Genomic DNA, 12,116 nt, shown 5'->3' with positions numbered 1-12,116 from the left:
ACTTTTTCTTTATACTAGAAGACTGTAGACCCATTTGTCCTGTCTATCACCTTTGTCATCACCTTTGTCATCTAAACATCTGTCAGGTGGTTGTTGTGGTACGCATCTCGCTGCCAATTAGTGATGTTATAAGCAATGAGTCTAAGTTGCGACTCGGCAGGTAGAAAAGTTGTAGTTTCAGCTAGTGGTGTTTATGTTACCAGAATAGCAACAATTCTACCAGACGGGTCTAGAGAATATTGATGATTGAAGTATTCTTGACGCACAGTAGCAAACATCTGACACACTGATGGCACCTGTAGATCAACGCTATTCGATGTTAAAGCCAACCATTTTTGGTGTAGCGAGTAAAAGACAACAATGGATACGCTAAGCTGCTAATTTTGTTGTTATAGCACTGGCACGGCGTCCGATCATGTGCGATTTTACTATGCCACCGAACGCAGATTATCGTGCTCAATCTGCTGTTGCAGTCAGGTCGTCTCTCTCAATGTAGCTCGACAGTCACTCAGTCGTCAACATAGAAGGACGGCCATTTCTACAAAGTCGCATGCATAATTCGCACGGCAGAAATCTCTGTAATCGACAATTTTATAGCAGTAGGACTCTATATAACTCTCGCGCATAAGCTTCGCAAACCTGTCAGCCGCTTTGTGCTTCTAGGCGAAGTAGAGATAACAGCCTGGTGTACCACCCACCTGCAACATTGCTTCATGCGAAATGATGCAGCACGTTGGCCACATGCTTCTTGTCAAGTGTGTTTACATGGAGCGTGAGATGCAGCGCCTTTATCAACATAAAACACCTGCCAGAAACTGTTGCAGTTGATGATGTCAACTAGGGCTCCACCAACCCCTACACGTATGACAAGCCCTATATGAGCCATCCAACTCTCATTGGAGTGGGAGTCTAATTTCCGCTGGATAAGACGGCACATCAGTGTAACCTCGGATGATTGGGAGCGTGACAATCTGTGGGGACGCTTGCATTCTACAGTGTAGTCGATCACACTGTAATTCTGACGCTATGAGCCAGGATATCTTTGCCTTCCTAATTAGGCAAATCCCATCGCCAAGGTTCCTTGGCTGCTGATCCCATCAACTCTGGCTCACCGGCTCGCTCGAGATGGCGATTTCCGCTATAATCCCGCCTTGGCAATCTATTGTTTTGGCCGTTTTGGCAGCTGGGCTAGTAATGGGGGGAACAAGTCCAAAAGCCGATCAGGCACCGATCGTGGCAGTGAAGCGAAATGTTGCAATGAGCAGAAGCAAGCTTCCTCAATAAGCATAATGCTTATGGCTGGGAAACACGAGCAATCAGCCTCGTACGACTCGCAATGAATCGTTTGGGAACGCGTCGCAGTGCGGTATGCATAGACACACGCATTGACAAGCGTTCAGCCGGAGCTTTCTCGTTCCTGTTCAGTTGATCCCGTCGGTAGCCAATTGATGGATTCGCCGAAATGTAACAGTAATGTTCTTGACTTCCTAAATGGGCAAATAGAGTGCCCCCCCCGCTTCCCCTCCGTTAATCATGCAGCGGTATTGGTACATTGTTTCCGTAAGAGCAAGACTAACATGATTGCAGAAGGTAGTGTAGATAAAGGATGCCAAACATCTTGACAGCATCAGCCATTGAGAGGGCACGGAGCTGGACTCTGCTGCCTCTGTCATATCGTGCGAATTGCGACAAGTTAAAAAAAATGACAGCTCGATCGTGGTTTAACATGTGAGCCAAGAATATATATAAACAGCCCGGCGCACGCCTGTTTTACACATCTAAATCAGGCATCTTGATCACCAACTCCTCGACTATTCAAAAGCACTCCTAGATTTGGCATCGCTCACTATGAAGCTGAACGTCCTTGTCCTCGCCGCCACGGCCTTGGCCGCACCGGCTTCCAAGATGGTCGTCCACGAGACCAGAGGTGCCAGCCATGCCGGCTACACAAAGGGCGCTGCCGTCGAGACCAATACCCGCGTCCCGGTGCGCATCGCTCTTAAGCAGCGCAACTTGGACAATGCCATGGACCTCCTCCTCAAGGTGTAAGTGCTCACCATCCTCCGTTCAGCCCTTTGTTCCCTACCATGTGCATCGAAACTAACGCAGACTTGGCAGCTCTGACCCCAACTCCCCCGATTATGGCAAGCACTACACTGAAGACCAGGTCGTCTCGACCTTTGCTCCCGAGGCTGGGACCGTTGACGCTGTCAAGTCTTGGCTGGTCGCCAACGGCATCTCTGCCGACTCTATCAAGCATAGCCAGAACCAGGGATGGCTTACCTTTGAAACGACCACTGGTAAGCTCGAGACTCTGCTCGATGCAAAGTACAACCAGTACAGCCATCCTACCCGCAAGGGCACCTACATCGGCACCGACGAGTACAAGCTGCCCAGCACCGTCGCCGACCACGTCGACTTTGTCCAGCCCGCCGTTGCCCTCGCTGCCGCGGGCAAGATTGAACGCAAGCTTCCCAAAGTCCCGTTCTGGCCGATCAGCGAGGCTCTTTCCGTCCAGGCCTCCACCTGCCCCAACCACATTACCCCTGCGTGTCTCCGTTCCATGTACAACTTTGAGCAGGGCAGCTTGAAGGACGCCTCCAATGACCTCGGCATCTTTGAGCAGGCCGGCGAGCAGTACATTCAGTCTGACCTTAACCAGTTCTACTCAAAGTACGCGAGCCACGTCCCTAGTGGCACTGCTCCCAAGAACGCACCCGTAAACCAGCAGAGCGGCACCCAGGACAGCGGTGAGGCCGACCTCGATTATGACATGGCCGTGCCCATCATTCACCCACAGGGAACCGTCAATTACGAGGTCGGCGCCCCCGACGACGCCCTGTCCTTCTTCGACCCTCTTCTCGAGGCTCTCGACGGCTCCTACTGCAACGACAGTGGCGAGTGCGGCAAGTACAAGTCCACCAACGTCATCTCCATCTCCTACGGTAGCGATGAGGTCGACTTTCCTGCCAGCTATGCCAAGGTTGGTGACAAAGATCTTGCCCCTTTATGCAATTCAGAAGCAAAAGTAAGCTGACCCGGCTCTGCCTTTTAGCGCCAATGCAATGAGTGGATGAAACTTGGTCTTCAGGGTGTTTCTGTCCTCATTTCCTCTGGAGACTCGGGTGTTGCCAGTCGCGAGCGTGAGTGCTTGGGCAGCAACCAGGACGTCTTCGTTCCCGGTATCCTTGGCGGCTGCCCGTACATCACATCGGTCGGCGCCACTGAGCTCCCCATCGGATCCAGCCCCGGTGACGCCGAGACGGCCACCATGCACAAGTTCTCCTCTGGTGGCGGGTTCAGCAACGTCAATGCCGCCCCCGACTACCAAAAGTCTGCCCTCGCCACGTAAGTCCATTGCACTCAGATATCGCCAACCATCTGTCACTTGTCGGCTAACCTCGTGCCATGTAGCTACTTCTCCCAGCATGATCCCGGTTACAAGTCCTACAACACTACCGACGGCGTCATCCCGAGCAACGGTGGTATTTACAACCGCGCTGGCCGTGGCTACCCTGATGTATCTGCCAACGGACTGTACGGTGTCGTCGTCGTAAACGGCCGCGAGGGTACCAGCGGCGGAACGTCCCAGTCCGCTCCAATCTTCGCTGCTCTCATTAACCGCATTATCAATGAACGCATCAAGGCCGGCAAGAAGGGCCCTCTGGGTTTCCTTAACCCCACCCTTTACCAGAACCCTAGCGTGTTCAACGACATTGTTTCTGGCGACCAGCATCTCGGTGGCCCTCAGGGCGACGAGTCTCCCAGCGAGTGTGCCAATAAGGGTTTCTCTGCCGTCAAGGGCTGGGACCCTGTCACTGGTCTTGGAACCCCCAACTATCCCAAGTTGCTCTCTGTCTTGTTGAAGAACTAAGTTTATGAGTCAAAAAAAAAAGTCATTCACAGCATATAACACAAACGATGTATATAGAGTGGTTTCGCACAGCAATAAAAGAATTCTGCAAGTTTCGTTTCGTGGATGCTGAGCCACAACCTTGAGCATATCGGCAGTAATCGTTCATTATCATGTATCTGGTATAGCAATCGAGTCTAGGTATATCGTGCATATCCTTATGGTGGGATATTTTATCCGTAGCTTTTGGCTAGGTTGGGAGCCAAGCTTATTCTCCAAGAGCAAGTACTTGCTATGCAGGCACATGGGAGCGGTGTCCATCACGGAAGGATGGGCAACCGAAAAGATGCCATCCGAAAAAAAAAAGAAAAAGAAAAAAAGTGGCCTTTGGCCTAAGCAGTGATGGCCATTCGAAGCACAGAGCTTCATGCTTCGTAGTACTGGCAATACCATGTTGCCAAACCAATGGTCGCGAACTCGTCGACGTGAACAAATTCAACCCAAAGCTGGCCCAAACACGTCATCAGCTGCCTCGAGTTTTCGACGTTTTGCATCGCGAGACTCTGCCTCTGTTCCCAAGCCACCATCTACGGGCACGCTGGGTTTCTTTGCTTTTATGGAGGCCTGTTCGCGACGCGCTTGCTGAAGCGCCACGAGATTGGCTCGATCGGGGTCTCGGCATTTCTGTAATTTTTTTCGTAGGGGCTTCATAGACTTGACAGTCTCGGGCTAAAGAATGTTAAAAAGAGGAGAATTTGGGATGTAACAGCACTGCCACTAACCGTTCCCCAATAGTCTGTCATGCGTTCTGGGGGTTCTTCCTCGAGTATTTTTCGGCAAGCCTCCAGAGCCGTGAATATCCTGTTACGGAGTGCTGTTTGTGTTGTGACATGCTCATCGGCAGGCTCGGGCAAAGGAATCAGCGTGTCGACAAGCCCAGCGTCAGTCATCAGCAAGGCCGCCATCATAATCTGGCTAGGAGCGTAGTGAAAGTAGACGTCCGTGACCAGGGTACTGAACTTGAGAATCTCCCGCGTTCGCATGTGCGCTGTGTTGATCCTATTTTGCTCCGTGGGTAATTTGCGGCGCAATTCGAGAATCGCGCCTTCGAGTGCTCGGAAAGGATGTCTGACGTCAAAGGCAAATCTGATGCCCTGACAGAGCAGGAATTCGCCAGCCAAGATCTGCTCGCTCGTCGTGTTTGGAAACTTGTCGGCAAGCCTAGCCAGGCGAATGTAGAAGCCCTCGGCTTTGCAACCGAAAAATAGCGACGTCTTGAGCAGCTCCGTAGGCGGGTAGGTCATGACGGAGTTGGTCACGTAGAAGCGGCGCAAAAAGATGGCGGCGGTTGATCGAATTTCGGTCGGGAGCTCGCAGAATTGCGCGGCGCGAATCAGCTCAATGGTGAAAAACTTGACCAGACGAGCTTCTTCCTCTGGAGTGAGGAATTCGGGAGGCGGGTCGGCGTTTAAGCGCGCAGCTATCTGGTGCTTCGCGAGCGCGTTTGTCTTGTGGCGAAGATCCTTGAGGCCAGCTGGAGAAAAGGACCAGAGCCGGAACTGGCTGGACTGTCGATAGCGTTCGTCCTCGGTGGCCATTGCTCGATGGTGCCTTGCCAGGGCGGCGATGCTGGGAATGCCGAATGCTGAGTGCTGTGCAAGGTTGACGTCCAAAGTGAGAGCGTGGAGCTGTGGTGGGTTGGTTCATGGTGGGAGCTGTCACGGTCCCACGTGCAGGTTATCGAGACAGCAATTCTACTTGAAAGTCCGATTCTCCGGGCAATTATGATTTTTTTCTTTTTTTAAAAAAGACTAGAAGCATCACTGATGAAGCTTTCTTTTTCATAATTAATTTTTTTTTTGTTTTTGCTATTTGCCTTCCAAGTTCTGTCTATGGTTCGGCACATGAGCAACAGTGTGAATGTTGTAATAATCTGCCCTTGCAGCAACTTAGATATATTTGACAAGTAAAATTAAACAATAGAAGATTCGAATAGGATAGTAACATGGTGCAACACACTGATCAATATGTGGTCGCTCCGCAAAGTATTATGAGTTAGAGTTGAGTAAGTTTACTCCTCAGCCTCACGGTTGATCTCGAAGCGCTTCTTCAGGCGGTAGGCGACGGCACGCTTGCGAGCCTTGTCGCTCTGAGTGAAAGCGGCAGCGCCACCAAAGGGACCAGCGAAAGCCTGGTTGCGTACGCGAACAACGCAGACGTTCTTGACGCCAGCAATCTCGCCCTCGCAGGTCATGCCCTCGGGCATCTGGACGGTGATGGGGTAGTCGGTGTTGGTGGCAATCGACAGACCAGAGATACCAACTCCGGGCATGTTCAGAGGCATGCTGGCGCTCTGGAAAGCCTTGCCGTCCTTGCCGCCAGAGGAAGGATCGATGGCGGCAGTGAGAGGACCAGCGCCATCCTGGTTGATCTACATTGAGGTGTTATTAGACGGGTTCATTGCTACAAGGACGTGCAGCGTTGACTCACCTGACGGTAGATCAGGCTGACCTTGCCATCGTCACTGCTGGTAGGCATGCCCTTCTCGGCACCCTGGCCGGCCATGTCGCCGACAATGGTCTCGACGGGGTAATCGTTGGGCTTACCGCCAAGGCCGAGGACACCAACGACAGGCAGGTTGAACAGACCGCTGAAGATGCCGCGCATCTCGTTGAGATGTTCGTCACGGCGCTGCTTGCGCTGCTGGCTGAGGATGTTGGCAGGAATGTTGTCCTCAACACCAGTGGCGCCAGAGGTTCCCGAGTTGGTGGGAACGTCGCCGCCCTTGCCCATGAAGGTGGCAACAAGGCCCTCGGGGTTGACCTCGCCGTTACCCTGAGTCCAACCAAGAGGGCTCTTGCCCGCGGAAATGTCAGCATCACGGATGATGCAAGTATCAGCCTGGGCACCACAAGCGTTGGCAGCACAGTTGCGAGGAGTGCCGTCGGCAACTATACAACTCATGTTAGCCAGGTCTCACACCAAAGTTGTTGATGGCCGACATGGGAGTGAACTTACCACCAAGACCAGGCATGGAAACACCGTTGGCACCGACAACGTTGCGAATGACACCGTGGGCCGAAGCACCAGCGGCGAGGGTAGTGAAGACGATGGAGTAGCGCATTTTGTACAAGAAGCTCGAACGCGTTTGTAGTTTGGAATATTAGTCAACGAGAAAAAGGATAAAACAGTCTTGGTCTCCGGGACAAGAAGGGAATAAGAAACTTGCTCAACGAGGGAATTAGAGGCTTAAACTGGCTGACGATCAAGCAAGAGGTAGCCCGGGCGTACATGCTTTTAATATATCCTGCTGCCCTCGGACCGTCGATTATAGCGTAGCACCATTCCCACGAACAAAAGTCAAATCGCCTGTCAAGGATTGGCTTGTGACACCATCCTTGTCCCAAGTTGCTGTCCCTGCGCAGACCAGGGGGGGGTTGGGTTTGGTACCGCATCGCTTCAACCCTGGGAGCGCGGACTTCAAAAATCTCGACGTCGATACGATAATAGGCTAATAGCCACAGCCTGGTCTAAAAATTGCTGTGCCTGAAACGCTTTGGCGAACTGAGCGCTCGGGGTGGAGCGGCGGCGGAGCGGCGGCGGAGAGTCTGTGTCCTAATTAGGCAAAACAGGGGAGCCCGGGGCTTTGCGCCTCTCGTTCGGGACATTTGCGGGCTCCATGTCAATAAATTGTTCTCCAAGTATTCGGGAAGGAAACCGGGGTTTCCACCGCTACGGCCGCCTGGTTCAGCCGTCGCTGTCAGGGGAACGGACTTAGCCCCTACAGCGTCTCCTGTTTACAATGTCTCCTTACTGTACTATCTAGAAACACTATTAAGTCGCTCAGATATATTAGAATAAATCTATATTAGCTCCTACACGTGGTAGATGCTCTAGTAGTCTTACTAGATAGTAAAAAGACATTTTCTACGTGATAGAGTATTATAGCCGTTGTTAAAAAACCCCCCTCGCGCGCGTAGGTACTATCATCAGCGCACCATGCCAGCTAAACCAAAGTACACAACAATCATCGTATGCACTTTAGTTTACGCAACAGCATATTGATGAGGAAATGAAGCGAATATCGAATAACATAAGCGAATCTTGGGGGAAAAGCTGGGCATCTTGCTATTTTTGTTCCTGCAGGGCAGACCTTGGCGGAGTCGTCGCGTGTGTTAGCCTCGACGATCTTAATGAGGGAGCCCATGCTACTTGGCAAGGACATGAACAAAGTCCGGTGCGGTGTGCCGAGCAAGAGTTTAACAACAGACCAGTTGAAAACAATTTCTGCATAGGGTCGAAACAAGGATCCCCCAGCTCCCATGTGCGTCCGCCCCTGGCACGTCCGATTTCAGCGACCAGACGTTGGGCGTGCTCGGAAGAGCGGGAAGCAAGGAACCGACAACGCTCTGTTCCTGTGACGACATCATGCAGCAACATTTCCGCCAGGCTTTCGGCTCTGTTGGTTTGGTCTTGATTTAGATTCTTCGTAAGGCCGTACCTGAATGTGTCTCCAAACTCTAACAAGTCTCAGCCGTATAGTTTTGTGCTGACATTGCTCGGTTCGCCAGTGCGGCAAAGGAGCGTGCGGATCGAGTTCGCATGAATGCACGGGCCTGGGCCGACTTGACAAAAAAAACATGGTTCTTTTTTTGTTTGCCCTTTTCCACCTGAGAGCTGGGAAATAGCCCAGAACAGGTGGTGAAGAAAACCGTCTGAGCCCACTTTCTGTGGCCAAGGTCCCGACTAGGGGCTCACGGTTTCGCATCCCTCACTAAGAAACTGGCCTGATTGAGGTAAAGTGACTGAGCGCAACGCCGCCCAATCTGCAGGCACACCTGATTTAACAGTGACCGTTCCTGATACATTCGTCTGAGCGGCGGCACCCGCATTTTGCCGCGACTGTGGCCAATCAACGCCAGTAGCGACCAGCTTCCCTACCCGATTAGGTAGCGCTCAAGCCTCAAAACCCGGTCCTCGGTCTGAGTGTTAGTGTTAAACTTTCCTAGGTTATTCTGTCGTGACTTTGACAGTTTCTTGGCTCTTTCTCACAATAGAGCCACGGACTTTGCCAGGGACTTTGTCCCGTTGCAACCACAGAATACTTAAACATGCCTCTTCGCTCGTGTAATTATCTTGAGAGCATCCAGCAAGCCTTTTCGTAACTTCAGCCCTATCCTTCGTTTTATTCTCTTCTTTCTCCTCTCTTTCCAAAACCACGCCTCCTAGTTCTTAACCGACCATTCTCAAATCTACCAAAATGAAGTTCGCCATTGTCGCCTCCGTTCTCGCCGCTGGCTCGGCCGTCTCCGCCGCTCCTACCAAGCGCGAGACCAACTTTGGTGGTGTCGCCGGTCCCCTCGGCGGCCTCCTCGGCGGCAGCATGGCCGCCCCCGTCGGCGGTGCCGCCCAGAACGGTGTTGCCAACCTCTTCAAGCTCGGTGACGAGATCCTCAACATCCCCGGCGACGTCATCCGCAAGATCCTTCAGGGCAACCCCATCGGTGCCGGCACCGGTCTTCTCCAGAACCTCGTCAAGGCCGGCACTGACCTGCCCAAGGATGCTCTGAGCATGGTCACCCCCGTTACCGACGCCGTCACTGGCCAGGGCAAGAAGCAGTAAATGGAGCTGCGTACTTGAGAGAGAGAATTTTCCTTCACTTTTAATGATTGGGAGACTTTCCGGCCAGGTACTTTCCCCGCATCACCCGCATCGACGCAATAGCGAGGGTTCAAAAAACTAACAAGATCATTTTCTCGCAGGTCCAAGTGCATCGGTCGCCCTTGATGCCAACTGCACTCAGAGCTTCATGTCTTGTGTGACAGGCTCATTCCGTTTCTTGATAATGTTTATATATTTACGTAATTCAATTACACTTAGAACTGTTTTAACCTCTTCGCCTACCATCTATCCTTACTTGCCATCCTTGCTTGTGCCTTGCCATGCTCTCTCGTGACCAGCGGCAGCACAACGCTACATGACTCTGTATTCAGAGATAGCTGCCGTAAAAGTCACTTTAGTCAGTGCAGAAGATTAATCTCCAGTTAAAGTGGCAGGAGGTGCTTTGCCCGCTCAAAGGGCAAGCCAAGATGAATCCACGAGTCGTGGGTTCTAACATCGACTGCCATGCACACGGTTTCTCCTCTGTGAAGAATTTCCTTGCCTCAACAAAAATACTGCGGCCATTCCAAACATCGCTCAAATACGTTATATATCTTGATAAATCTTAGCAGTATTTAAAGTGAAAGCAAAGCCGATGAATTGGTCGCTCGCGACATAAATATATCTTGGTTGGCGGTCGCTCCCCCTACCCGGTATCCTCAGTTACACTACACTCAGGTGTAGGCTTTCAGAGCATTCTCTTACCGCTAACCCGAATCTCATTTCTCTACTGTTAACAATATTTGCATTTTCAGAGAGCATGACTGAACTTTGGCAATATTGTGACCGTAATGCCCCAGGTTTTGGGCATGAAGAGACTCATCCGGCAGCCCGCGGATATTGTACCAGAAATTGCGGCGACCTCCGCTGAGCTACTAGGGGCTACAAAACTGAACTCCGAGTCAGTCAAGGCATTAATCGACTTGCAAATCAGGTGGCTGGCCATTATGGACCGCGCATCCCCTCCACGTACTAGAATCTCCGTGACGGCTACGTGGGCGATGACCAGTCTCGACAAGATGACTACCAATAGTGTGCATCGTGTCACAAACGAAGTAACTTGAACGAAGGAGATACAGGCACAGCAGTGTTTTAAAGCTTTACTCTACAGCGCGAAGAGTGTTGTACCATGTACGAGCCGTCCTGACTGGATTTCGTCTTGGCACATGAAAGAGAGAAGAGTTGCTGAGAAAAACGCGTACTCGGCCGGTCATGTACGCACTATGGCTCAATACGTCATATGAAGTCACGCCTTTTGTATGCTGTGCGCTGGACATTACGACATCATCAGGCTGAAGGGACGATATTGGCGTGTCGAATGGAAGATGCATGTAGTTTCAGCTGTCCTGCATCAGCACGGACCCAAGCGGCAGCTGTCCAGAAACCTTTATCCGTCGAAGAAACAACGCCAAGGAGTCTTTTTTTTCGGGCGGTGCAAGTCTCAAAATTTTATCAAGGGACGCATACTTGGGTCCTTTGCCCTTGTTGGCTTGTTTCCGCGAATTACAGCAATCAAGATTCCGGACAAATGATGCACTAACACGACGGCATCTATATATTAAGTCAAAGCTAAAACAGGGAAGATTTCATGCTGAGTAATGAAAGATAGGTCTGTACTTTGCTTTGATGCCAGACATTAGACTTCTTTTTCTCAGCTCTGGGCCGAACTGAAAGTCCCTCAGTAGTTAGAGGCTTAGATTGGGGCAAGTCAAACAGTAACAACGGCATGAATAGCCAGGATCAAGGCCATTGGGATATTGTGAAGGGAAGTCACGTGGAAATTAGACTTGAGCACGCAGTCGGAATAGAGTTTAAGGAAATTGCCAAAGGCCGTGAGCGCAAGTGGACAAAGCACTCTGGCCTGACAACTCAACTTGGTAACGCAGTCTACTTTGTCTGGATAGACGCGATGGAACGTGATGGAATGCAACATGTCGACCGCTCTGCAGGTAATTCATTTCGCCTCATGCAGATGCAAAAGCTTGTTAGCTACCTATTATCGAACTGCCGAAGTCTGGAGTCGGTGACACCGCGACTTGGCTGCCGACCCACCTCCACGCCTAAATTTAGAATGCTTAGTTTGCATTAGTGGCAGAGTGATCTTCAGGCACCAGATTACCTGGATGTACTTTGAAGGCCTGAATGTGTCTTCGTGCATGATTGTACACCGCTGTCGATTGGTAAAGTAATCGGCCCGCCAGAGCTAAAGAGCGACGTTTAGGAGCCTTTAATGTGTAGGTCCTTGCAATCACCGGTCCCGAGGCAACGAGTTAACTATTCTTAAGTGTAGCTATAGTAGGTATGTAAAAGTAACGCTAAAAGTAGGATTTTATACTAAAATATATACTTTATAGAAGACTATACTAATATATATATTATTATTAAAAATATAGTTTTATTATAAATAAATAATATAAATAAATAATCTTAAGCTTTTTAGATAACTTAGAAAAGTATTTATATCTTAAAATATTAAAACTAGTTATATTTATAAATCTCTTTTATCTTTTTACCTTAAATAATTATAATATTTTAATTTTATTTTTAATATAATATAGTTAATAAGTAAGTTATATAATAAGAGTACACACTACCAGTTTT

The 12,116-nt window shown here is 50.4% G+C and overlaps 4 protein-coding genes across 4 annotated transcripts; 2 read left to right on the top strand and 2 right to left on the bottom strand.

Moving 5' to 3' along the window:
- Nucleotides 1-1,848: 1,848 nt before the first annotated feature.
- BBA_09176 (alkaline serine protease AorO) lies at nt 1,849-3,874 on the top strand (the record flags this gene model as incomplete). Its single annotated transcript, XM_008604273.1, has 4 exons — nt 1,849-2,045; nt 2,119-2,983; nt 3,056-3,348; nt 3,415-3,874. The coding sequence occupies 4 exons, from the start codon at nt 1,849-1,851 to the stop codon at nt 3,872-3,874; spliced, it is 1,815 nt and encodes a 604-aa protein (XP_008602495.1).
- A 474-nt stretch (nt 3,875-4,348) lies between these two features.
- BBA_09175 (cyclin ccl1) lies at nt 4,349-5,451 on the bottom strand (the record flags this gene model as incomplete). Its single annotated transcript, XM_008604272.1, has 2 exons — nt 4,349-4,582; nt 4,636-5,451. 2 exons carry the CDS (start codon nt 5,449-5,451, stop codon nt 4,349-4,351), a joined length of 1,050 nt encoding a protein of 349 aa, XP_008602494.1.
- Nucleotides 5,452-5,924: 473 nt separating this feature from the next.
- On the bottom strand, nt 5,925-6,977 carry BBA_09174 (cell surface protein; the record flags this gene model as incomplete). Its single annotated transcript, XM_008604271.1, has 3 exons — nt 5,925-6,284; nt 6,344-6,804; nt 6,872-6,977. The coding sequence occupies 3 exons, from the start codon at nt 6,975-6,977 to the stop codon at nt 5,925-5,927; spliced, it is 927 nt and encodes a 308-aa protein (XP_008602493.1).
- Nucleotides 6,978-9,113: 2,136 nt separating this feature from the next.
- Nucleotides 9,114-9,476, top strand: BBA_09173 (uncharacterized protein; the record flags this gene model as incomplete). The annotated part of the gene is made up of 1 exon (XM_008604270.1): nt 9,114-9,476. One exon carries the CDS (start codon nt 9,114-9,116, stop codon nt 9,474-9,476), a length of 363 nt encoding a protein of 120 aa, XP_008602492.1.
- Nucleotides 9,477-12,116: the final 2,640 nt, after the last annotated feature.

Source organism: Beauveria bassiana, assembly GCF_000280675.1.
Source record: "Beauveria bassiana ARSEF 2860 unplaced genomic scaffold BBA_S00047, whole genome shotgun sequence".
Classification (NCBI taxonomy): domain Eukaryota; kingdom Fungi; phylum Ascomycota; class Sordariomycetes; order Hypocreales; family Cordycipitaceae; genus Beauveria; species Beauveria bassiana.
Note: the sequence above shows the minus strand (reverse complement) of the source record. Positions and strands in the feature narration are given on the sequence as shown.